Source organism: Hirundo rustica, chromosome 2 (assembly GCF_015227805.2).
Source record: "Hirundo rustica isolate bHirRus1 chromosome 2, bHirRus1.pri.v3, whole genome shotgun sequence".
NCBI lineage: Eukaryota > Metazoa > Chordata > Aves > Passeriformes > Hirundinidae > Hirundo > Hirundo rustica.
In genome coordinates, this window is record NC_053451.1 from 24,260,019 (window position 1) to 24,287,277 (window position 27,259).

The window sequence follows — 27,259 nt, forward strand, 5'->3', positions numbered from 1 at the left end:
AAAAACACAGCACAGTAGCTTGTTGACAGAAGAAAAAGAAAGGAAAACCTGAGAAAGGAGGAGGCCAAGAAACCAGAGAGGCCTCTGGGAAGAGATGAGGCACAGTGTTCTGAAAAGTGTTATTATAAACAAATGCTTTCCCATCAGTGCCCAACAACCAGAGCAAGGATCCAGGTTTGCATTATACCAGAGTATGGCTTGGCATCACTGGCGTCCCCTGCTCTCTCACCACTTTTAAAAGGACAAAGTGACAGCAGAGTAAAACCATGCTATGTCAGAGTGGAAGGGAAGACTCCAGCTGGTTCCTGAGTAAACACAAGGGACACAAAGACTACTGACTCTGGAGCTTCTCCAAGAGACTCAGATCCCTCCATTCACCATGTCTTTTGCTCTTTGCTCTCCTATCAGGCATGTTGCTTACCTTGCACAATCAAGTAAACCTGGGAAGTCTTGGGATGATGCTGTGTCTGCACTGAACACGTATAGGACCCCTCATCGTAGACATCCACTTTCTGGATCCGCAGGCTGTATTCCAGGGGGTTTCTCTTCTCCAGCTCTACTCGAGGGTCCAGGGACCACTTGTCCTCTCCAGCAAAAATGATGCCGGAACGGTTTAACCAGGCCACCTTGGAGCTTCTGTCTTCTACATAACACCTGCACAGGATGAAACAGATAAGGAGGAGATAAACAACCCTCTCCATCATCTCCCTTTTGTCCCTTCTCTTTACTGCTTTGCTTAGAAAGTTCACAGCATACACCTGCCTTGCCAGTAAACCATAGAAGCCTCTCATCATTGCTGTCCCATGGACATGTAGTTAATAATTTAACTCTTTCGAAGAGTTTCAGGAACCTTCAGCTCATAAACTTATGGGATTATGGGATTTGGGGCAGACATGTCTCTTGTTCTCTCTTCCTTTTACCTGTGGCCTACACATGCACCAAAAATTAATTTGGAAGGCCACAGGAGATCTTGATCACCAAATTCCTTCCAACCCTCCCAGTGAGACAGGCTGGAAGTAGTTCTTCTCATGCTTCTCCCTCACCTTCAACATTTGAGTATACAATAGTCTTCCAGCTTGGAGGGCAAAGGTTCAGGGCTCCAGCTTTGTTAGCTCAGGACACAGTTCCTCCATCCCTCAGTTTCAGCAGCACAAGGGGAGGAAACTATATTGTATCTCCCATCTAGAGCCTTCTGACAAAAAAATAATTCTGTTCAAACATCGCCCTCCTAACACATACACGCACACTTGCTGATGCACATCTGCCTGTTTGTGCAGGGAAGTGCAGATGTCGGGCTGAAAATGAGAGGCTGTGGGAGTGTCACTGTCATCCCTGTGACACACGCAGCATGTCCTGTAAATTATCCCAGGTGGACAGGAGAGGAGGAATGACAGCCAGGGGCGGCAAGCAAAGGAACAGCAGGGGGACCAGCAACTGCCACGGCCCTGAATGCCAACCTTCACCAGTCAGAGACCAAACTAACCCCATTGCAAATGTAACTTGACAAGTACTTTGTTTTTTGATGGAGAGCAGAGTAGGTGCTGTGAAGACAAATGTACTTTTGGCAAAGGCACCTGCTCTGTACCATTTGCCACCACCAGAAGGAGACTTGCAGAGAAAAGACGAGGAGCTGCCACTGACAGGACATGTCCTGCTCATTCTCAGCCATCTCATTCAAGAGGACCAGGGCTGAAGAAGACAGGCTGACACAACTCCGCTTTCACCTTGGCAGCTGTACGCCCCAGGGCTGGGCCCAGACAGGCTGAGAGCAGGTTTGCCCTGCTGCAGCCCACATCACATCTGCTCTGCAGATAAACAGGGATGCAGAGCATCCTCCAGAGCTGCTGCTCCTTCACCTCTCAGAGCTCTGCCCACAGTGTCCCAGCATCCAAATAACCCAGCACCTCTTGCCACTGCTGCTACAGAATCAAGGAATAAGGTTGGAAGGGACCACAGTGAGGTCGTATGGTCAAACCTCCCTGCTCCAGCAGGGTTTTCCTAGATCACGTTGCACAGGATTGTGTCCTATTCATTATTATGCATGTGTTGTATTTGAAAGAAGAAAGAGAGAGGATAAAGATTATTGCTTCAAGATAAGACAAATATTTGACAGTAGGCTTTCAAACAGCCTTTTAGCATGGGTCAGACATTTTCCAAGTTCCTCTATTTGAATGCATTTCATTCATGCTGTGCTGCAGCTGCCCTCCCTTGTAATGTGACCCCACCATTATGGCCGGCACCTCACACCCACTCCCTTTTGGCATGCCCATGGATGCTGTCCAAATTGTTCTGGGGTTACTTGTGGGCAGGACGAAAGCCAAGCTGTGTGGGCATCCATGGGAGCCATGCCATGCTGCTGGCCAAGCTGTAAGTAGCTCTGTCTCATCTGACAAACATTTGCTTTAGAGAGCAGTCCAACAGATCCTGTCCTTTACCCACGCTATCCAGCTGAGGAAGTGGAGTGAGAGTTTGGCCCTCGGGCCTGAGCCCATTCTCTTGGTCAGGCAGGCACTTGTCCCTGAGGCAAACTCTCAGGTGTGATCTGAGTTGTTTTCAAAAGGCTACTCTTTGTCAAAAAGAAAAATGCAGGGAAATCTGAGAGCAGCCACTTACACCTAGAGACCAGCACCACTAGGAAGAGGCATTGCTCCAGGCACACTGGCCATCTCAGGCTGTAATCACCAGTGAAGGGAGGTGAAAGACAGGATCCAGGGAGTGCAGTGTGCCCCAGGGCTGGGAGCAGTGGGCCTGGAGGTACACCCAGACTGCCTCCAGAGCTGTCTGCCTGAGAGTCAAGAGCCCTCTTGCAAATGCAAGAGTTATGTTATAACAGCACCAAGAATCATGGGTCAGGTATTTTGGTAGTGAAAAGCTAAGCAGATTAACAGTGGAAGCTGAAGTCAGTGGGAGCTGAAGTTTCTCAGTCACTTCTGAAAATCCCCCTGAACAGCCATCAGTGCTGCCGGACTCCAGCAGATCCATGGCACTGCATCATCCCCACCAGGCTGCCTTCCCATCCTGACCAGGCTACAGAGAGCACTCAGCAGCTCTGCCCTTCCTCTGATCATTATAACTCTCTATTTGGGGTGGCAAATATGCCCCTGTGTGGTGTCCTGTCAGTAACAGTTCACTGCTGTGGCCTGAACAAAGCCTTTTGCTTTGTCCTTTTGCGCCTGTGGATAGGCACAATCAGGGACCCTCCCTCCTCTCCCTGGAAGAGGAGATGGGTCATAAGCTGTCTGAAATGCATCCAGGCCAGCCCTAGGGCTGTGGTCAACAGCTACAGTCAGGCAACCTTGCAACTGCCCTTGAAATAAGTTAGCAGGTGCTACCAAAATAAAGATAGGAAAGAGGACAAAGAAAAGAGGAAAATGGGAAGAGTAAGTGAAATGGATTTGAGCCCTCTGTTCACCATACCTGCTCCTCTCAAACTGTCAGGGAAAATCAATGTACAAATGTGGAAATTCCAAGTCCTGGCATGCTCTGAACATGTATTCACATGGACGATGCATCTCAGTATGTCTGTCTGCACACACACACACACACACACACACACACACACACACCCTCTTAGCCTGCCAGAGATGCCACCCAGCTGAACGTATCACGCTTTAATAAGGATTTATGGTGATGATTTTCACAGTGTAATAAGTGCTAATTCAATACTAATAGAATATTAAATGGCATGTTAACTGACATTTTAACTGCAAAGCAATAGGAGCACACCATCAGTCAGATATCAATGGACTCTTATCATTCACTAATAATCAATAATCAAGTTCACAGAGACAGTCAAATGCTTTTCATTAGACTTATTGGAGGAATTACCATCAGCCTCAGTAAAAGCTAATAAAGGATTTGTGATCCATGCATTATTCTTTTCCTTAGGGTTGCAGGTTTAATTTCTTGACATCTCTGATGTGGCTAATGAGGGGACCAGTGAATGGGTGATGGGCATGCCTTGCATGATCACTGTAAGAACATAGGAACCGTTGATCTTGCACCATTTCAAACCACAGACACAGAAGGACAAAAGATCTTGCTGCCATGCCCCATTAGCCCTCCTTGTAAACAAAACCAGTCAAGTTTGGCACCTGAAGATTTTTAGCAACAGCAGCATGTGGAGAAAGAAGCCCAAGTCATCCTTGCACTCCTCCCCCAGTCTCATTTGCCCCACACGCAAATGCAGACAATGGGGCGGAGCCGTGCTACGGGAGGGACGGGATGGGGTGGTGATTTTCTGCAGGAGAATGATTTTGGACCTTCAGCGGGAACTTTGGACAGGATAGAGGGCTGCCCACCATCATTCCTGGTCCCTGGATTTCATGACGGGCTGGCACATCTGGCAGCATGCATGCAGGGGGAGGGCAGGATCAAGCCCAGCTGCTCGTCCTCTCTCCTCCATCACCTGCCAGTCTAACACCCAGCGCTGGGCCAAAGCAGCGCTCCTGCAAACCGGCCTTTGGAAGCTCCGAGGAACACTCCACCTGGAAAGAGACGTGATTTTTTTTTCCCCCTTCTTCAAAATATTTGGGCTTGTTCCTATTGAGGGGTGGGAGAGTGAGTGAAGAAAAGGTGAGCGAGCCTTAGGCATCCACATCTCCTATCCTGGCGACGCAATTCGGGAGATTTCCCGGCCCCTTCTGCCTCACTGCGGCCCTTGGTGCTCTGGCTCTCCTGCTCCTCCTCCCGCCGAGGCAGCGCCGCTCGGCGCACTGATTTCCCAGCGTGTTGCTGTAACACTCATCGCAGTTTATGTTGTGCCTGTCACTCCAGCAGCTCTCGGCCCCAAGCTTTCCGCCCTCCCCTTCCTCGGGCGAACAGACGGGCCCCGCTGCTGAGAGGCGGCGTTTGCCTGGAAAGCCCCAGCACGGCTTCCCCGGGCTGTCTGCAGCCGCTGCCAGCGTGCGGGCTGCGCGGCGGGAGGAGGAGGAGGAGGATGCGCCAGGGCCGGGATCTCAACAGTGGGCTTCCCATTCTGCCCCACAGAAAGCAGCAAAAGGGCCTGGGCTGTGGAGATGGAGTGGGGGTATCTCATCCCTTTGGGAAGGGATGGATCATGTTCGAGCCTAGAGTGATGAAGAGGCAAGAAGGAAGCCCTTTAGGGCCTGGTGAAGCTGCTGTTTAAATGATTACTTTAACGTGGTGATTTTACAGCATTATCAATGATGTATTGTGTCACACTGAAGCTGGGATTTTTTTTTTTTTTTTTTTTTTAATTTGTCGTTGTAATTCCAAATGATTTTGTTGGGTTTGTTTTTTTTTTTTTCCCCACAATTCTCTGCCAGAGCCCCACTACTGAGAAGAAGAAAACTGCTAGGATAAATGAAACATGCTGTGCTGCTTTGCCAGCAAGCCACAGCTCTTACCGCAGTTTGGGGAAAAAATAAATAAATAGTGAGTTTATGGACTGCATTTCCTGCCCTCTTTCTCCAAAGCATGTTGCGGTGACAGCTCTGTGCCACAATTCCCACACTCCGCCTTAATCATCTTTTCTCTGTTAACCCTTTGATCATCTCTTCTGCAAGACAACTTCTGTGCATCAGGCCAAAACTCAGCTGCCTGCTGCACACACAATTAAGCATCGAAACCCAGCCCCACTGCACTCACTGAGGGACGTGCCACCCTTTTGCCAGAGGATGCCACAACCCACCCTGCATCAGATCTCTGCCCTTGCCTCAGCTCTGTGATGGGCCTTCTCTAATCTCACTTCACACACACTCTTACAAGACAAAGCTAACAACTTCCCCCACTGCCCTCTATCCCCAGCAGCAAAATGGCAAGAGGGGAAAGAGAGAGGCATCAAACATGGCTCATTCAGCACAAAGCAACATCAGCTCCTGGCTGCCAGCTCCAAACATGCAAGACAAAGTCTCCGTTGTGTTGCAAAGTGAGATCCTGGAAAGCTAATGCGGTGGTTAAACACAGCCTTGCTCCCAGCCTGGGGAGGAAAGTTCAAGAGCAAATCATGCTCATGCTGTTTCATCTTGTCTCCTCAAGCTCTTCAGTCCTTCCCTGCCTGGCAAGCAAGGGCTTGGACACAGCCGTGGTCAGCCAGGGCGGCAGTGAGAGTCTGGCCTCTCTGCTATGCTCTGGCAGGGATGTGGGGAGCAAGGGCTAAGCACAGACCCCAGCCATGACAGGGTTATCAGGGTAGAAATCCCATTGCAGCGCTGGATCCTGCCAGCATCTCAAGAGCAACGCCACGCTGCCGCTGCAGTCCCCACCAGAGGAGTACAGTGGCAGAGCACACAGGAGCACAGAGTCTGAAGGAGCAGTGTAGGAGCTGTTGGCCCTGGGTGGTTCCCATTGCTCTGGATCAGGTCCCCTTCAGCAGGAGATGCTACAGAAGGCACCCACAGCTGAATGTATCTCCACCTCTGCGAAGGCAAGGGCCCCATAAGAGGATGGCGCTATCATGCAAGATCCTATCAACTGAGCATCTGAAACTTCCTTTCAGCTGAGCACCAAAAGCCTCATTTTGCCAAATTTGAATGCACGTGGGCATCAATTGTTGCTCAAAATTCTCCTCCCCACTGCCACTGCTCCCCTCTTTCCCCAGCCTGGTACAGCTGCTGCTCCTCACCTTATGTGCCACAACACACAGCAGGGTCACTGTTTGAGAGTGAAAGCTGTGCCACAGCAGGATGGATTTCCAAAATGTGGCACAAATAGCTCCTGAGTAACCACTGCCAGCATGATAACACAAGCCCTCAGAGGGATTTAGAAAACTACTGCTTAAACCCAGTCCTGTGCTGGAAAACTGGCAGGAAGGGGAAACTGCTGCATCTGTTCAGCCCATGCTTTCTCTCAGCTGTATTATGCTATGACCTTGCTCGTCACGCCTGTCTGCAGCTCCCTGGGTATTTCAGCACTCAGGTGACAATATTTGGCCATCCACCTATTGGGAGGGTGCATGGCTGATAGGATGCCTGCACTTCTGTTCATCCTCTTTAGTAAACTGACACTTCAGCAGTGTGAGGCTAGGATGGGCTCACCACGTCGTGAAGCCCCCAACCGCTGCTGGCACAGCCAGTTACACTTTATCATCTTTTTCAGAGGTTTGCCTCATTCCAACTTTAGCCTAGTGTGTTTGGTGGGGATATACCCTCCCCTTGCTTCACAGGTCAGACTACTCAAAGTCTTTCTGTTCCGCTGATTAAAACTTTTTTTTTTTTCCTCCTAAATCTAAGTCTAGATTTATTCCTACCTGGCTTATATCCATCTCATGCCAACATCATCTTTTAGCTTAAAGAGCTCTTCCCCCTCTTGGGTGTTTATCTTTCAGTGTGTTCAGAGAGAGCAATCATATTCCCTCTCAGCCTTCATTTTGCTGGATTCAGCAAGCCAAACTCTCCTGGTTTCTTCTTGTATGATAGACCCTCCATTGCCCTAAAGATCCCAGTAGCCCCTCTCAGCACCTGTTCCAGCCTGAATTCCTCTTTCGTGACCAGCATTTTTACCCAGTTTTCTAGAGGAGGAGTCCCCAGTGCCTTGTACAGAAACATTTCTGTCTCTCTGTCTCTCCCATCAACTCTTTCTAATGAAAGAAAAAAGAATTGCAACCAGAAAATATGAGCATCAGTGCAGAACTGCTCATGTGCTGTAAACATCCTTGTCTCTCAGTCCATGTGGTACGCACGGAAAATGAAACCCAAGAGAATTTACAAAAAATACACTGGCCTAAAAAGACAGCTAGCTGCGCTGGCTCTCACTAGCAGACACACAGCTGGTCTCACATGGGCTTTCTTTCTGTTAAAATGACTGTTTAAGAGTGGAGGTTCCTGTTTGTGTAGGGAAAAAACCCAAACTCACGACAGAAATCAAGCCCAAAATTACAGCGATTTTTATGCCAGTACTGTCGAAGGGTGCATGTAACTATGTCAGAATAAGAGAACTTATACTGGCATGATTTACTGCTCTTCCCATCTGTTGGGGATTGGTATACCTGCATAAACAACTTCAGCCCACATCCACTCCAGCAGAGGAACCTTAAAAATATCAGTATGAGCTGCTATGAGCTTAACTCCATCCCAGCCACATCCCAGCACAGTTTAAAATTACAAAATACAGAAAAACCTAAGAGCGAGACCTACCACCACAGTACCATCTTTTCTTATAACCCACCATGCCCAGGAAATGCCCTCCATTTCTTTATAGCACAGTCAGGAAATGCTTGGACAGGTCTTTTCCCATTACAAGGCATGCTTCTGGAATGACTGACTCCAGTCCCAGGCCTCCTGCCACGTGTGCAGGGGGGACAAACTGCTCTGTGGCTGACGCTTGCAGAAATGCCAAATGCTCTGACAGCTTGCATCAGGGTCTTGCACTAAAATCAGTCAGGAGGTTCAGGCTGCTGAGGAAACAGACCCTGAGCTCCCTCCTTTTTTCCTTTTGGGTTAGCTGAGGACTTGTCAGTGTTCCTTTTGAGTCCAGCCAGAAACCTGGCTCTGCTCTTGATCCAGAATCATTAGGCAATACTCATCAGCCATCAATCACTTGGCCTTAGTGAAATATCCACTAGGAGTGTATGCCTTACTCTTCTGTCCATAGCTTCCCAAAGCATCCCAGGGCTCCTGCACTATCAAAAGGGGGAGCCAGGGAATAGCAGAGCTGATGCAGAATGGCCATGGGGAACACTGCCTGATGATTTGCCTTTTTGTTGCTCTGCACTTACATTGGGGACCCTGTGCTTTTGTGATCATTAAGACACAGGCTGGTATTTAAAAAGTATCTGGGGTCACTCAGGAACAGAAGTTCATTGGGAGACAATGATAATTAGTCACTTACGTGAACTGGGTATTGGCTGTTATGCCAAATTTGTAAAAAGAACTGGAAGCTAAACTTTTGGCAGGCCTCTGCACCGTTATGACTTTTTTTTTCTGTTTTGGGGATACATCCAAAATGAGAATAGGAGCAGTAATAAGGCACCTATACAGACTATAAATCCCTTTATTTTCCTTCACAAACTTCAGCTGTGGAAATCACCTGTTTCTTCTACCTGAACCCCCAGTGCCCTGTAGGCAGCTTCTGTGTGGTCACCACTAAGTAATTCCAGAAAAGCTCATGCAAATTTTTCCCTTCAATTTCTTCTAGTAAAAAATAGTAATAGCAAAAACGCCACAAAAAAAGGGGAAAATGAGTTTCAGAGATGTTATCTCCTTCTCTGACAGGAGGAGAGGGAGGGTTTCGCTGGGAAGTCCACGTGACTCTGTATCTGGTAATTATCCAGCCACAGAGGGAAACTGAAACGTTCTGTGCTGTCGCAGAGAATGACAGCACCTGGAGCTCCAGCACCCAGATAAAAAGCAGAGAGACAATCAGGCAGATGGAGAAAGGCAATGCTACACCACGGGCTGGCAAGCGGAGGGAAGAGGAAAAAATGGGGAGAGGCGAAAGCTGGCAAGAAACATAAAGAGCAGGCACAGCTACTGGAGAATGAGATAATGCCACAGATTAGCAATGCACGGGCACAGAGAAAGAAAGAGCATAGGGGCAGGTCAGGAGAGAGTGGGTGCGGAAAAGGGACAGTGCAAACACAAGAGGGAATAGGAGAATGGTGCTAGAGAGAGCTTCAAAGCATTCTGTGCAGTCCAGGGTCGCTTCCACCCACCCCAGTCACAGGCTGAAAATGCAGGAGGTATCACTACAGGCTATCACAAAACAAGGGGGAGACTTGAAAATCAGCATCTCACAGCTGAAGAGAGATCTGGCACTGCAAATAACACCTTCCAGCTTGTGGATTCCAGTGGTTTGCTCAGGGAAGGGGTACTACAAAGCTTAAGATCCAAATAACTAAATCTGGAGCTTTGGAGCATCACCTCATGTATTCCGTATGGCAGAGAGGCAAGAGGGAGGTTCCCTTCCTGACTCCCTTTCACAGTTGCACACACCAAGACACATGTAAGCCTACAAAACAGCCCACATGATCGCTGCCATGGTGCCATGGCCTAGTTCCAAAAGCAAGGCACCATAGGTGCCCTCCCACACAGCAACGTGACAGCACCAGCTCTTGGGGCTCTCAGGAACAACGACCGTGCCCACAGGAGTGGCAGCAGCCTCCAGTGGGTCAGGAAGAGCTGACTGCCAGGTGGCAAGGATCCGTACACCACCTCTAGGAACGTTTCTGACACGAGAAAATACAGCCAAACAGACATCAGCTTGTCAGGGGCTAATGCTGGCCACCAGTCTCAACAGCTGTTGGGGTAAGCGACTGAAGTAAATCTGTAATGGCTGCGTGTCTCCAAGGAGGCAAGAAGGGCTAAGTGCTCAGATGTCCCCACCTGAACATTTGGGGAAGGAAACGGAAAGAGTATCAAGGTCTGAGCACTGGGTCACACAGCTCAGTGACCAACCCTCCCATGCACAGTGACAGACATTTTAAAGATTAAGGTAGAACACCTCCTAAAGCGACAATGTAAATCACCTTCTACAAAATTTCATGATCTTTTCTAGCCATAAAACCCTATAAATCTAGCACCAAGCAAATCACAGAATAGCTTGGGTTGGAAGGGATGGTAAAGATCATCTAGTTTCATGCTCCTGCCATGGGTAGGGACAACTGCTACCAGATAAGGCTGTTCAAAGCCACAGCCAGCCTGGTTTTGAATGCTGCCGGTCAGGGATGGGGCATGCACTTCTTCTCCAGATAACCTGTTCCAGTGTCTTGCTATCCTCAAAGTAAAGAATTTCTTCCTAATATCTAATCTAAATCTAGCCTCTGTGTAAATTAGCTTCCACTCTGAGTGACAGCTTGCAATCCACCTTGTAAGTTTGTACGCTGGCTTTCTTATCCCCAGGCATTTCTCAACCCCCTGCCCCCTTTTTCTTTTTTTAAACTCATTAACATCTTCATCTTGGTGATACTTTCTGGCTGAGAATTTCATCAGTTAACCATTAATTGGTACAAGTCTGTGAAAGAATATCAGATTTAAATGCTGTGTGAAACTGGCAGGTCTCTCCTGTGTTTTGTACAATATGAAAGAGCTTCTTCCACTACCTGAGACATAGTAATGCACTTTCTATTATCTGGATCCTAATGTTTATCTCATCTCATACTGCCAGTTCTTCATCAAGGGAAAGGGAATATCGCATCTGAAGCTTTAGCACTTGTCCTGGGCAGGCTGGACACGAGCGTCCACACCAAGGAAAAATCAGTCTTGAAATTCTTTGGAGGCAGATCAGAGAGGGAATGTCAGCGACAGCAGGGAAAATAAGGCTTAACTTTTCCTTCTTTTCTGAGGTCATGAGAGTATCAGAGGTGTCCCAACCAAGCTATCATCCCCACTTCCAAGGGCTGCCCTCAGGTGCCCAATAGCAGACTGTGAAGGGTGGTATTTCAAGATGAATGAGAAACTGAGTGCATCCCACCTGCTCACTTCCAGCTGCTGCATTTCAATGAAGGACACCTTCTTGATGTGCAAACGTTCTAGTTATTATTTACAGCTGACCTTTTCCTTCTCCAGCTCCCGCTGCCGTGGCACCGCTGGTGGAGTCGGGGCTTGTAGAGATTGTGGAGATGATGTGTAGTGGAACATGTTACATCCCCTGCCTGTGCCAGAGCTGTCATTAGTGCCACTGTGGATAGAGCTACACCCGTACAAGCAACACTTGGAAATGTGAAGAAAAAAAGCCTAATGTAGACAAAGCCTTTGAGGAGCTTAACCCCTCTTCCCCTTTTCCATCTCTCTCCCACTTGAAAGCAGAGAACAGCTTCTGAGCAAGACACAGGCTCTCATTTCCATATCTAAAGCCAGTCCCGAAATACCACCGCGAAATAATGCTCTCAGAGAGGAGGCCATGAAGAAGATTCCCTTTGAGACACTCTGCTGTTTCTTTTTTTAATTCCATCCAAAAACAACTGCCACCAAATACCAAATGCACCTGGACTGGAGCAGTCAATATTAGGCACCTTGTTTTCAGATTGATATGGGGGAATTGGAGGGAATACAGAGGCAAGCAACAAAAAAAATCATCAAGGGCTGGAAAGGGATCAGCATCTAAGGGAGGCTTAAAAACATTAAAAATGTATAACTTGACTAAGAGAGGACTTAAAAGCGACATGTTGACAAGCTATACCTCTTTGAAAGCTGAAAGTACTGAGGGAAGAGAGGAATTATTTAGCAAGATGCATGGGGGTCTACGAAGGAGTAACAGGTCAGGAAAAAAAAAAGAGAAATAAGTCTGTTCAAACTTGAAGAAAAACTTCTTGTCATCTACAAGTGCCAGTCCTGTAAACAGTCTCCCAAGGAAAGCAAGGAAGAGCCCAGTGTTTCAGATGTTTCAAAGAAAGATGGGCTGAGAACCAGAGGATCAGCCTCACAGGGGCTGCGGGGAGAACAAACTACAGTGACCTGGTCTTACTACTTTTACCTACCTCAGAGTTCAGCAATATGTCAGGAGAAGACAACTCCTCTTACAAATTTCTTTCAGTTGAAGCAACGTTTTTAGGTATTTTCACTTCACATACAGCTAAATATTTCTTGTCAAGACCTTAAACCTCTATATATTCCACTAGAGTTACCTGGCACAGGTTTGGATTTTTTTCCAAAACTGGATCTTCTAGAAATCATGTATGGAGAGGTTAAAAACTATTATGCAAACACTAAGAGTCTTGTTATTTCCAAAAGACATTGGCATATGGTTGTATTCCCAAATATGCCATGAATAAAGTTGTCCAGCACTTAAAAGTCACAAGTGAGATTTGACTTTTTTAAGTGCTTAGCACTGAAATTTAAACCAGATTTGTCAAAGTACTTTTGGGCCTACCAGCTGCCAAACTAACACACTAGGACCAAATTTTCAAAACAGCATTTGGCACAGTGAACTTCTTCACCAAGATATCCAGTTTTCAACTCCCATGGTGTAGTTATCCTGTCCCGAAGAACTCCTTTAGGTGGAAACTATAGCAAAGATGTTACAACAAGGCAATGCTTAACTCCACTTTCTTTCCTTTGTTTAGAGCTTTGCTAAATTTTGCCTTTCCCTAATGCCTCACTTGTGTCCACCATCAGGCCTTGTGAAAGAAGGCATTTGAAAGATTTACAGGGAAGGTAGAGAAGACGCTGTGAGGGAGAGCTCCCCAAGAGCTTTGATCTCAGCTTACCTTCATCCCCACATGCACAATATGCCTTGCAGAGGAGGACACGTTTATGAATAAATAAATAGAGGAAAAGGAAGAGTGGGAAAAAAGAAATGCCAAGATATATCTGATGGAGTTTCTGCTGTTGACATGAAAGCCAGGACCTAGTTTAAAACCTCATGGTCAGAAACAGAATGGGAAGAAGGTATGAGTCCTTGAGAAAGGGGAAGGAATAATTTCCACAGCTAAATATTCTTTCCATCCTACTAGTCCTACTAATATCTGGCACTCTTTTTCCTCTGAGAACCTTGCAGTGCTTTGTTTTGCAAGGCAATTCAGCATGTGCTGAACAACACGCAGTGTTTTTATCAAAGGAAGTAAGCACTGTGGAACTAAAATTCTTACCTTTGTAGAGGACAGGTGTTGTGATTTGTGTTTTATATATACAGGGAGTCAGTGGAGAAGGAAAGAAATAGTTTGTGCAAAGTCATACAATGAAACTATTTTATTTTCAAAACCAAAACATAACAGACCTGACCTGCCTCATACAAAACTTGGTTTGGTGTGTACCGCTTGCACAGCAATAGCAGGAGAGGGGTAGTGATGACTGCAAAGTAGCCTTCAGAAACCCAGGTGTCACCTCCAGTCACATCTATCTAAGCACTACTGAAAAAAACCGTGCTTTTCTCTCTAATTGGGATCTGCCCAGGGATATGCAACTGCAGCAGAGAGGTCTGGCTGAAGCCCAAGCTCTTCCCCATGGTTTGAAGGCAACTGGCTTGGGTCATTTGGGTCTGTGTTCTGGAGCCTGAACTCCAGCCTGGCTACTGCCTGAAGGACAGGCATAACTACAGGGACTGCTCTGACAGCTTCTGCACCTCCTCACCTGCAGCCTTCTGCACTGGCAAAACAAACTGCATAAATTGGCTGGAACACAGAACATAAACCCTTTTCATTTCTCAGTGAAGACAATGTTGCTTAATCCTACTGGAAGCATTTACCCAGAGATATCTTATCTGGATCCACTGACATCCCAAACTCTTCTCCCAAGAGCCTGCTGTGAAAGGAAAGCTCTCCCCTGTGCACAGCTTATCCGCAGTACAGATAAACCATTTCCCCGTGGAGCTCCCTTCTGTACAGCTGTCTTACTGAAAGTTTCTTGCACAGCAGGGTCTAGGGCTGTGCACTTGGGCTTTGGCTGGTCCAAGGCTGGGTTCCTATTTCTGTTCTTCTGACAGATCACTTGCTCTAAATAATTTCCAGAATTCCAGTACTGTACAGAGAGATGCCAAACCGTGGCTTCAGCTGGCATAAATCGAGGACCAACGAGGCACCATTGCAGTAAACGGGGAAGCCTAGATTTACACTAAATGAGGATCAGTCCTGCTTCCTTCCACCAGACTCTAAATGGATTCATTAAATACAGCACTTCAGTCTGCTCAGCTAAAAGCAGCTCCAGCTGGCAGCAGGTTTCACATCCAGGGAATGTTTTAAAGATAAGGATTTGCAGGCTGCCCTGAGTTTACGCTTGGCTAAAGGTAGGCTCTCATCAGCCGTGCAGAGGGGATGACATCATGCCCACCTGATGGGTATCTGTGCATCCCCAGCATCTGTGCACAGCATGACATTAACACAGGACCTCACTGCTTGGGGAGGACAACCTAGGCTCAAATCCTGTAATGAAAATGCTCAATTCAAAATGCTACAGGGCAGCAGAAGAGGGGTCCTGCAGTACCTCCAACACACTGAAGGGCTTCTTTTTTTGTTTTTTAACTCTTTTAAGTTTTCGTTGGGGGATGTAAGTTGTGTGCCTGCACTGAATTTAGATCTGCAGCAGGGCAAGCAACAGCACTGGGGCAGGAAGAACTGTTTGGGATTTTTGAGACAAGAGGAAAATGGTAGTTAGTTTTGACACTAAACCATAAATTAAGGGATATTAAAGTTATTTTAGCTTCCAAAAAAATAAGATGTGCTGTCATGGTCTGGCCTGTTCTCATGTATTGTACAGATCCCATGGTTCCTGCAGTTTAATCTTTTACCCACTCACTAAAACAGATGGTGTTGCAGGCTCTTTGCAGACTCTGATAAATAGGACTACATTTGGAACACTGTTCATATATGCACATTTGCCATACAACCCTCAGGACAAGATACACTGGCTTGAGATCTAAGTTCACATCCAAAGCGCAATCTGCAGCAAAGAATAGATCCAAGTCTCTTTCAGCATTGCTGCTGAGGTCCCTAATATGCACAGTCACACACAAAATATCTTCCTACAGAGAGATATAAAGGTCAAATCAAAAACCTTTGTCTGAGATCCCAGTCAAGTTCTCTTTCTTTGGCCAGGACCAGGGTGCACATTGTTTTTCCTCAAAGAAACAGTTCTGCCCACTGAACAGCAATGATACAATGACATTCCAACAACCTGGAAAATAAGAGAGCCCTAATAAAAATGGACCTGACACCAACCCCTCTCTGACTTCACATTTACTGTTTCTCCCTTAGCCTGAGAAAAGAGGGTTGGTCCTCAACAGCCACAGAGAAGCAGGGAGAGCACTCAAAATTACTTTTTGTTTATGCTAGACTATTACCAGCGTAGTCTCTACCTTGTGTGTGTGTGTGTCACACAGCATAGAGAGAACACTGGTAATACTCAAGATCAGCCACAAGATCAGCCAGTACTCAGAAAGACAAGTGAGGTTAACCGAGCTACATGCATTGCTCCCACTAGAGCAGTATAAAACAGTGATAAACCACAACTGGAACCACTCTGCAGTAAGTATCTGGCCAGAGGTGAAGCATGAGGTTACAGCAGCAGCTCCACTCCCCTGTCCCCTCTGCCTGATGGATCCCTGGTAATAAACTGCCCTTCAGGCTTTCCTGTCTTAAACCAAAGCTGCTGGGATTCAGGGGAGATAAAGATTTCAACCACCTTTCAGAAGAGCCTTCACAAGAAAGTCCCTCTTGGCATAAAAGTAGACATGTAATGGGCTTTCTCTGTCCCTGAAAGTAGTTTAGCACCGCAGGAAAGTGCAGCCCTTTCAGCTCTCTTCTTTATTTAACAAGAGTCGTTAAAATAAACTGATTTCCCAGCCAATTAATTATCAAATATCTGTAACAGCTTTCAAGCCCTGCCATTACTCAGTCTCACAGGCCCCCACAGGCAGTGCTAAGCTACACTCTGCTTACCTGAGTAACTGCTGCTCCTCCAAGCCTGCTCCCTTTCCCTGAGCTGAGGGCAGAAAAGCAGCACAGGGGCTGGCAAAATCCCGGAGGAGAGCTGTAAACATCCCCTTCTCCGCTTTAACAGCAACTCCAGCCAGGCACGTGCCGGGAGCCAGGGAGCATTACCACGCCCCTTGACGACGACTCAGTTCCCAGCTCTCAGCCCCCCGTACACAGACCCCAGCCCCACTGCAGGAAGGAGCAGATTCGCCCCGTCAAGACCCCTGGTGCTGCCAGCCAGATCGGCAGGCACCCGACAGCAGATGCTGCCAGCTGAGCTGGACCATGGATGCCAAGCATCACAAGCCCAACCCAGCATGGGGCATAAGCTTCAGTTTGAAGCACGTGCCAGGAACCAGCTTCTCACCCAGATGTGGACAGGGAGACCTCCTGACAAAGCCGCGTTACTTTCTGAAAAAAACTGTACCTCTCTGGTTACTGGAAGGTTGTACTCACCATAGGTACATTAGCAACGGCCCTACCATCTATTTTATAAGCATTAAACTACACTCATATGTGGCTTCAATTAGGAGATTTCAAATGAGATCGAAGATAATGCATCCCACAATTACTCACCCTTCTCCTTTCTAGAAATTCAAGCAGGATAATTTCCAGGCCAAAATGCGGTCTCTCTTGATTGATGACACTAATAAAATGGCTTTATTGTGATATAAATAGCCTTTAAAATGTCCTGGAGAGTCAATATCAGTGGTTGATGGCCTTATGCAAGCAAGGTCCTTATCTTACAGTGTGCTAAACCTTAACAAGCTATGCTTCTAAGAAGTCTGACACTGGGTTTGGGCGCTTGTTTGGGAAACTACAGAAGGGTAGCTCCCGAATTAGACATGCAAAGTGGGAACTGTTTAAACACCTTTCCTCTTCCTTGTGCTCCCTATTAATAATCTCTTCGCTTCCTTGCTTTCCTGGTGCCAGTTCAAACACAAACACCGGCTGAGCCCAGCAGGAGCCATGGGAACACTGTGCTCCAGCGCCTCTTTGCTGGAAGGTTACCAGCCACTGCTACAGTAATTGGAAAACCTGAAATTTCTTCCAAATTGTGCACAGTCTGAGATCCTCACAGCCCCTGCAGAGGCGTGTGGCCATTTCCCGAACAAAGAGCCTACACTGCCTTGCTCTGAAGCACATCCATGGCCCCCATCGTGGCAGATATGTTTTTGTTACGCCCTCGTCAGGAGAGGCCAACCCCACCATGCAGATGGGAGTGAAGCCCTCAGCGCCTCAGGCTGCACCAGAAGCTTGGGGGTTTCAGGAAATTTAAGTAATTTTTGAAATTAGTGCCCTCCACGCAGTAACCAATTCCAGGAGGCCAAATGCAGAGCCTGCCTCATTAGGATGAAGATCTCCTGGAATTCACAAGAGTGATGCCCAGAGTGTTCCTCCTTTTTTTGAACAGCAGTGAACCTCACTCTTCATAAAGAGAAAACATGTGTGTTTTCAAAAGTGGGATCCCCTGAAAACATGCAGTTTTCAATCAGGATGGTACCCTCTGCATGCAGCAATATGAGATACCGCTGACCATGCTTTCCAGTAGTGCTGCCCTGGCTCAGATCTGGCAGCAGGCTGGGTGCTAAAGAGCTTCCCTGGGAGTGACAGAAGCATATACACCTGTCAGAAAATGCTGATATCATAGCAACTGTGACAGTGATGTGATCAGGACCTGACAGACAGCCAAAAAAAAGAGGGAAGGATGCACGAGAAAGGGCGGCTGAGAAACTTTCAGGGAGAGCAGTCAGAGTCTGTGCATGAGAGGAGGTGAGTAAGTGACGCTCAGTGCTTGTATGTGCCTGGCAGATGGGATGAGGACTCTGGGGACGTGTTCTCCCCTCCACCTGAGCAGTGCTTTGTGTCTCTGAAGAGTGAAGGGACTGCGCAATTTCCCAGCCTCGCTCCCCTCTCTCCCCATCTCTGCCATAGTTACACCCAGTCCCATATATTTGAGAGCGATTTTCCCCGCAATAACGAAGCCTTTGCAGGCGTGTGGGCGGCCGTGCCCACGTGCTTGTGTGTGCATGTGCCCGGGTGTGCTGAGACGAGAAGGTGGCTTTGTGTGCGCGACAGAGCAGGAGAGAGGATGAGGCTGCCAAACGTGTGCGCGAGGATACGAGGGAAAGCGCGCGTGGCGCGGAATCAGACATCGAGTGAAAATGAGAAGGTGCTCGTATTAGACGGTGCGCGCGTCAGAAAGGAAGAAAAAGGTCTTATTCGCAGCCTTCCTGCGTGTGTTTGATGAGTATCACAAGTTTTAACCAAGAAAAATATGTATGTATTCAAATCAAACACAAAACACCCCTTTTGCCTGGAGCGCTCCTGCCTTGCTTGTTTGTTTTGTTGCAAGCTGCTTGTTAGAGGAACACAGGAAACAAGAAGATGGGGAAAAAAACCCCGGGTTGACATATTTAAACACAGCTAGCTACTGAGGCAGTAACAAACAGCAAGGAGAAAAGCAGGTGGGGTAGTTGGAGAGCTGTTGTGATGATGCTGGAATGAGAGATGCCTGTGAGAGTTTCTGAACACCATTCCTCAAGTGGATTATGATCAATTTTACTGTACACATACTGCGTTGATTCTGCAGCTAGCTACAAGAAAACACACTCAAAAGCCTATTGCTTGCAGCTATTTTGCAATAGTCAGAAGACAATGTGTGCTGGTGTTCTGTCTCAATCCCCTGCAAAGATTTCTACACCGAGTCTGGACGCCTCTTGTCAAAATTGGAATGGAGGGACTTGAACTGAATTTATGAACAGGAGGAAAAACAGTAACTACAGATTCAGTCCCAAACCTACTGGGGCTGAAGGCCTTTCTAGAACTGCAGGTCAGATAAACACGAATACAGACACAGGGATGGATTTGAAAGTATTTTCCCCCGTTCTGTTGCACTTTGTTTTTCCTGGTAAATTTAAACACCTTTAGAAGTTTAAGGCTCTTCAACGTTATCATAATCCACAGGCCTACACTGCCCACAGGCAAAATTCACCCATACCCACATCCAGTTAGACTTGCTAAGTAGCTTACAATGCCAGAGGCAATGCATGGGAAGACAGGAGCATGCCAAGAACTGATTGTAGGAGTGGCAAAGCCACCAGACCAAGGACATTGTGTTGAAGAGATCCAGGAAAAGGGTCAGAAGTCCAGATGAGGATCTATCCTGAAGCAATTCACCTAAGCTTCACCCAGATCATGGGAAGATTCCTCCAGGATTAAGGCAGCTGTAGGCTTTCTGTCCCTCCCTCACCCATTTAAAATTAGAGTGAACACTGCTGATTTATAGCTGAAGAACAGAACTCTCATTACACCAAGGCAAGGGAACCAAGTACCTTGTCTTTGGGGCTACAGAACTGGTGCAGGAAAACAAAAAGTGTCACACATGGGTGCTTGAGCACGGGTGCAGCTCTTTCACTATCACCACCCCCACCCCTTCCCCCAGCATCTGAGCAAACAAGCCTTTATTTGGTTATGGAGACCAAAGCAACCCAGGTCAGGCTGGCTCCTGCTTTGGGCAGCCTTGTGCCATGCAGAGTGGGTCCTTCCTGATGGGGGTCCCTGGGGTGCTACTGCATCCTCAGTAATAACAGTTATTATTGTTATAAAAATTACCCAGGAACTTGACAAGTCCTTCTGCAGTATTTGACTCTCTGACCTCAGGAGGCAGTGTGGATTTCAAAGACTGAGTACCTGCTGTGTGAAAAAGTGTCTCCTTTCATGTGATCTAAATTAAGCCACCATTAGCATCTCCGAGTGACCTCTTGTTCTAGTGTTACACGAGGACAGAAAAAGGAGGGACTGATCAGTTTTCACCACACTCTTCATTAGTGTAAATAACTCAATTATAAGCCTTTAGTGTGTCTCTTCAGGGAGGCTGTGGATGGCCGGTGCTTGCCATCTCCCAGTGGAGCAGTCCGGGATTGAGCGGAGCCAGCCTGAGCTCAGGGACAGTAGAGGGCACAATGGCCAGAAGAGAAGGAAGATGGGAGAGCTACTAGGAGGGAGAAATGGCATTTTTGCAAGCTTGCTATACTGAAAAGGAAAACCCTGTTCAGTCCAACTGACTGACTCCCTGTAGGTAAATCTCACAGGATTACTAACCATGCTTCATGGCCCTCTGGTAATTCTACACACTTTCATAAATGAGGGTGTAGCCAGTGTTCAAGATAATGTCATTTTTTATAACATATTCCCTTTTGTTTCCCTGTCCCTTAAAGGCAACCAAGCATCTTCCACGTTCTTGGAATTGACGCAACCCACTGAAGAAGCTTTTATCGAGTTACTCACCGTGACTCCCAATCTCTTCCCTCCAAGGAGCCTGAGAGCTCAGCGCTCATCACTGTACAGCTGAAGTGGAGACTATTTTTGCAGTCTGCATTACCATACGCTCATCCATGTTATAGCTCATCTGTCATCCTGCTGCTCTGTCCCCATGGCACCTTTAAATCCTGCTGACTCATGGAGATGGCAGCCCGTGCTTGCTCTGCGTTGGTAAGACGGTGAGGGGCACTGCGGGAGAACCCAGCTCCTGGCAGGACGCCCCAGAGCAGCCAGGACAGGCCCTGGGATTGGGTCCCTTTGGATCTCCACAGCCCAGGTAGCAAGCCTGCAGAGAATGCAATGGGGTGGGCCTGCTCTTAACATCTCCTATGGCTTTTGGCAGCTCTGCTGCATTTCTTACCAGCCAAACAAGGAGTCGCCATCAAAGCACCAACATGCCAGCCACGGCACACAGGGCAGGCTGAACACCTCCACAGTGTGTACTGATTGCCACTATTAACTTGTCTCCATGCAAAAGGGAAACTATTCTTTGCTAATTTACAATCGAATGGGTTTTAAACTGTGACAAGACCTTGCCCCTTTGCCCATAGCTATTTATTTCCCTTCATAATTTCGTGTGAAAGGCCTTATCAAAAGCTTTATGAAAATCAAAGTACATTCTGTCTGCTGGGGATCACCTTTATCTTATTTTATTAAACTTAAAAAAAAAAAAACAAAAAAACCCCACCAACAAAACAAAACAACAAAACCCACTTGCAGCTCAAAAAGGCACAATTTTCTTTTCCAGAAGCCATACTGGATTGACCCTGTCATGTTATACTTACCTGAACCTTGTACTAGTCTGTCTTTAATTAGCTTCACAATCAGTTTGGCTGGAACTGAAAGCAAGCTCATAGATCGGTAATTCCCTGGATGTCTTTCGATTATTAAAAAAAATAATAATAGTACTTAGCATGCCTGGAGCACTCCCTCTCTGAGCATCTCAGAGCACTCCACACCAGGGTGAAGGCAGAGCAGGTTGGAGACAGCCCTTCAGCACGTTCACCTTGCAAGAGGGAAGGAGAAGAGAGAGCAACACGAAATCCACGTCACAGCTGGATATGGAGCTGCCACCCCCATTCCTGACCCTCTCAACTGCCATTAAAATCACTTGCTTGATTCAGAGGGGTAAGGAATGGGAGGTGTTTGTGCCTGTTTGCATTGTCTTGTTTGAGTACAGAGGGATTTCAGCACTCTTCCCCCAAATCCGACCCTGCAGTATTAGCAGCTCTGCATTCGTTAGAGAGATGCTGTTTATAAGGATCCGTCAGACACCGCTGTCAGTATATTTCATGCATTATTTACTTCAGAGCCCTGAGACTAATGCTACCTCAGTCCCAGTGATTTACTGCATTTGAGTTTCTCAAGCTGATCCATAACTTTGGGTAATAATAACAATAGCAAAAATACTTTGTGAGCATGTATCACACTCGTCAGCAAAAACCCACACAGAGATGAGCATACGATGGCAGAGGAGCTGCTGCTCTGAGGTACTAGAGCGTCAGCCATTTGGAGGTACAGCTCCCTCCTCACAGAGAAGCCGCTTCCCAGTTTGAGAATAATTTTTCTCAAGTCCAGTACATGTGAACCTTTCAAAGTCAAAGTCCATATCCAGGGGATATGGACAAGTATGGACAAATATGGACAAAAATGGACAAAAAATGGATGAAGTCCATTTCCAGGGAAAGTTCAGCAATCCCTGCACAACATCCTCTGGCAAGGACAGACCTACTTAGGCAGAAGAACCTCATGATCCTGTCCCAGCCCACAGATGGGGCCCCTCTGCCTTGGTGAATTAAAAATCCCAGAGGGATGCTCAGCACCTGGGATAGGGACTGTGCAAACAGCTCGGCACAAGCCAGAGATTCAGCTTGTTGGCTTTGGCTCAGCTGTTTAATTGCATTCCCCACCTGTGGCTCCCCTCATCCTGCTCCTGGCATTGCATAGCCACAGTGCCCAGTCCATTCCTCTCACTCCCCTCAGCTTCCTGCTCATTTACACCTTGCCTACTGTTTCATTTGACTCCTGGCTGTTTGGCTGTTCGTTGAAAGGTGCATGATGAGCCCTAATAAAAGCCCACTCTCTGCCCTGCAGCTGTGGATCCTTTCTCTCCCCTTTCCACACCATGCTCCTACGCCCTCCTCGCACACCAAGGCGGTGATGCCCTCCAAGCCAAGTCCAGTGCTTTTAAGGATTGTTCTTCTTGCTCGTTTGCTTTAATTTATCTTGCCTTTCAGCCTTGCATTTGCTGTCATCCTTCTCCTCAAGCTTTCCTGCTGCCCTGTTTGAGTCTCACCTATCCTGCACATGCCATGTGGGGGGCACATTTAACGAGGAGCCAACCTCCCTGCCCTTGCTGAGGTGATGCTGACAAGTCCTCGGCGCTCACACCTCTGAGACAGGCTGCTGCTGCCCACGCACCCCACCCGCCCCCTGACATGGCTGAAGCCTCAGGAAAGGGAGTGCTGTGTCCTGGCAGGCTCTTAATGTGCTGCAGGCCCTATAATAATAATGGTAATGAAACCCACTGAGAGATGTCTGCTTGCCCAGACAAGGCCCTAGGATGGAGGCCAGTTCCTACCACTGTGCTGACACAAAATCACAGAGATCAATGAAAACATCAACTAAGTGCTGCGAAGGACAGTCTTCTCCCTTGCCTTCCACATCTCATCTGTGCAAAAAAGTTTCTTTCTAGGAGTGCTGGTAACCCTTCCTGGTGTTGTGACAGCTTTGGCCTGATCTGAGCTGGGGCCACATGCCCTCCTGCTACCAGGGTAGGAGCGGGAGGGCTGCAGAGCTGTGTGGCTGCCTTTGAGAGGCACCAGCCTCAACATGTGCCACTGAAGCAGAGGGAAGGCTTCTCCTGGTGCTGCCCAGGGTGTGGACTCCACACACCAGCGATGGCAGGGGCTGTAAGAGACCACACAGGGACTGGAGAGACAGGGGATGCCGTGCAGGACTGCGTGCGTGCCCTGTGTCTCACACACACATGTGCTCACAGCAGTCCAGCTGGCAGTTCTCTGCCAGGAGGAACACCCCAGGAGTCCCACCTGGAGAGTAAGTACTGCTGAACACAGCCCTAAATCAGGAGTTATGCCTTCCTTACAGAGGCACCTAGACAAGCTGCTTGAAAACGCTGTCATTTATGGTGTCAATAAATTGCCTCTCCAAATCATGCCCAGATGTGCACTTTAGGGCCCAGTCACCTTGCCTTTTTATTCTTGCCTGCAAAGTCTCTGCTCTCCTACACTACTCTCTGCCTAACAGATCATGCCAAAATACATTAAAATAACCCATTATTGTTATTAATTACTATTACTGAATTAGCAGATTTTACTACTTTATTAATCTCTCTAGCAGCTGAAACCCTGTGCTCACTAAGGGGGGAACTGAGTGGGTTGGGGTCCTGCCTCCTGGGCAGCCCTCAGCCTTGGGACATGCTGTGCACTGACTCACACAATCCCTCCAAAGAGCAGGGTTGACAGTGGCTGACAAAGCTCCATCCCAGACATTTCCCTGACACAAGTGTTTAGGACTAGCACTTTCTGGGTACAAGTAGCGAGGTGAAGGGGGGGAGAGAAAAGCAAGCTCCCCAGCTTATCTTCAGGCTAGATAATATCATAGCATCACGAGCTGGGCAGCCCACAGCATGTTCACCATGTTTTCCTAGTACTCAGCAAACACAGTTCTACTCTCAGCACTGAAACTGCAAGAAATATCAATTCAAGCAGGTCAAAATATCCCCACGTCTCAATTTTTTCCCTGCCCTTTCTCAGCTGTGTCTATTTAATTTGCATCCTCTTCAAGACAGAAGGATTATCACACTTTTTCACACTTCACAGGCTGGATAGGACATCTCGCTTTCCACACTGAAAATCACAGTAACAGGAGCATCCTATAGTTCTCTGTTTCTTCTGCACAATCAGAAAAGAGGGTGCACCTGATCATCAGTAACCTGCATGATGGTACTGAAGATATCAACAGCTTCAGGAAAGAAACCAAACTCAGGGGCGTGGCTGACTCACTGGAGAGCAGAGCTGCCGTTCAAAGGCCCTCGAGGACGTGGAGAAATGGGATGACAGAACTTCAGGAAGTTCAACAAAATAAGTGCAATGTCTTCCACCTGCTGAAATTATCTCTGCACAACACTGAAGGATGAGGACTTGCTGGCTGAGGAATAGCTCTGAAGAACACCAAAGGCTCCCAGTGAGCAAAAGTTGAAAATGAGTGTGGCAGCATGCCCTTGCAGCAAGGAGGGCTGAACGCGTACCTGGCTGCAATGATGAGTGTAGAAAGCAGGCCAAAGTAAATTATTATTCCCCCCTACTCAGCACTTCTGAGGCTGTATGTGGAGCAATTTTAGGCTCCCAGAATATTTGGTTGGACATAAAGGAAAAACATTTTCATAATGAGGGTGGATCAGCACTGGAGCAGGAGCCAAGACAGGTTTAAGTATCATTGTCTTGGGAGATTTCCGAATTTTGACTGAGCAAACTGATCTAATGTTGAAGTTAGCCCTGCTTTGAGTAGGGACTTGGATAAGAGACCTCCAAAGTGCCTTTCTCCCTGAAACTTTTCTCTGATTTCAAGGAGGACACTGTAGTTTTTTCTTCTGTGTGGGACAGCTGTGGCTTGCAAGCTGATTTTGGAAGGGTCTGATGGGAGATTTGTCCCACATCAGTCCCTTGAAGCCTCTTGGCAGAGCTCTGTGTGTGCAGGGGCCAATGTACAGCGCAAGAAGAGCTGGTCTGTTCACCCTGCTGATTGCCTTCCCCTCTGCCACACACTCTCATCAAGGAACCTGTTGTGAATGAGGTGGAAACTCCCAGGCACACATCTGCTCATGCAACCAGAGGATTTATGTCCACCTCTGAAGGTACAGGTTGTTCCCAAAATGTGGAAGGATGGTCCTCAAAAAGGCAGGGCATTTTCCTGGGAAGGAGCTGGGATGGGCATACAGAAGCTGTGTACCAATATCCAAACCCAGAGAGGTTTATGTCACGGTTGTTTCACTTAGCACAGAGAAGGAGTCACTTCTGGGTTAGGTCACAGCAGTCACATAACGTGTTACAGTTCAGAAAAGTGAGAACCTAAAGCCACCAGAAAGGGACTGACAAGTAGGTCAGCCTGCAATTAGCCACTCTGAATGCAGTCCTGACTCCTGGGACAACAATCTGGGATTTTAAACAAACTCAGAGAGATGCTTAATAGCTGAGAGAGGCGAGATTGTTGATTTTATGTCTCCTTCAAAACACAGCTGTCTTTTCTTTCTTCCTTCAAGTCATTACTCTCCTTTTCTTGCCTTTTTACTCTATTCACAAACCTGAACTCCTCCTCTCTCCTCAATTTCCTCTGTACTGTCCCTTCTTGCAGCTGATTTCCACAGGTTGCTTCCTTATTGCTTAATCCTTTGCAAACTTTTTGGCTCTACCTCCACGTCTCAGAAATGCCTGCAAATGACTACAAAGCTGCTTGCAGAGAGATTAGGGGGCCTGCTCGACAGCAGCAGGGCCAGCAGCTTCCCCTGGCTGCAGCAGGGACATGTGGCTGGACTCTCTAATGTGATAATAACATATGAAGTGTGCAGTGATGGCCATATGTTGTACTAATTCCTACGTACACAATGCCCTCTGCAGAGCAAACCGCCAGGATGGAGGGCACTGACAGAAGTGCAGGCTCGTGGAGGGGCACCTATCCTTCCGAGACAGATGTAGAGGAGGAGGAAGGCTAAAATCTGGAAGTGAGCTACAATCATCTTTGGTTAGGTCAGACTGCAGCTGTGTATGTCTAATTAAAAAAAAAAAAAAAAAGAAAAGAAAAATAAATAAATAAAAAAAGAAACAAAACAACTTCCAGGGAACATCCGTAGATAGGGGCAGACAGAGAAAACCAGGTGACCCTTCAATATCCCTGAACAGCTACATAACATGGCATTTCAGGGGCTCTTGAAAGGTCCCAGGCCCATGCCCACATTTTGGCTCCAGTGCTGTGAGTGACAATTACCTTTGCTGCTATTGGCTTGTGAATGACTGGCAGGGACCCAAAATTCTCATGAGTCACCTTCCCCAGCAATTCAACAAGGCAAGGACCAGAATAAGCACTTGATGTAGCTGGGATTTCTCTGGTGACAGAAGGCAAGGAGAGGAAAATAGAGATTCTAAGCAGATTTCCTAGGCTGGACCTGCTCCAGTTCTGCTTGGAAGTGAAGGGTATTAGGGCACATTTTCTGTGCTGTACAAAAGAGAAAAGTCAGCACTTCCATCCAGATGCTTAGACCCATGGGTTAGGCAGAAAGAAGACAGCTGCTCTGCTTCATACTTGGGGTCGCACGGAAGAGGGAGAAAGGTAGAAAAAGCCTTTGCTGAAGAACAGGCAAGCAAGGAGAGGAAGATGTGCCACATGAAAAAGCAGATACACTAATGGCACCATAGCTTAGTTGTCTCATATTAGAGTCTTAAATTGCCCACAGTGGGAGGAAAGTCACTTTAACATCTCAACATGGCACATAAAACTGCTGTTTAAAGGAAAAAAAAAAAACCAACCTGAATATTGTTGAAGAAGTGATGGAAATGCGATTGTTTCACAGCTGGCTATAACAAGTTAGGGGTTGGAACAAGATAATCCTTAAAG

At 47.3% G+C, this 27,259-nt stretch overlaps 1 protein-coding gene across 6 annotated transcripts in view; it reads right to left on the reverse strand.

Moving 5' to 3' along the window:
• Positions 1 to 27,259, reverse strand: part of LSAMP (limbic system associated membrane protein) — a 987,281-nt gene that overhangs the window by 158,403 nt on the left and 801,619 nt on the right. For all 6 annotated transcript variants that reach the window (XM_058419186.1, XM_058419185.1, XM_040054569.2 and 3 more), the window contains one exon: positions 422 to 654. In XM_058419186.1, the coding sequence (XP_058275169.1) occupies positions 422 to 654 (233 nt within the window). The remainder of the gene's footprint in view (positions 1 to 421; positions 655 to 27,259) is intronic.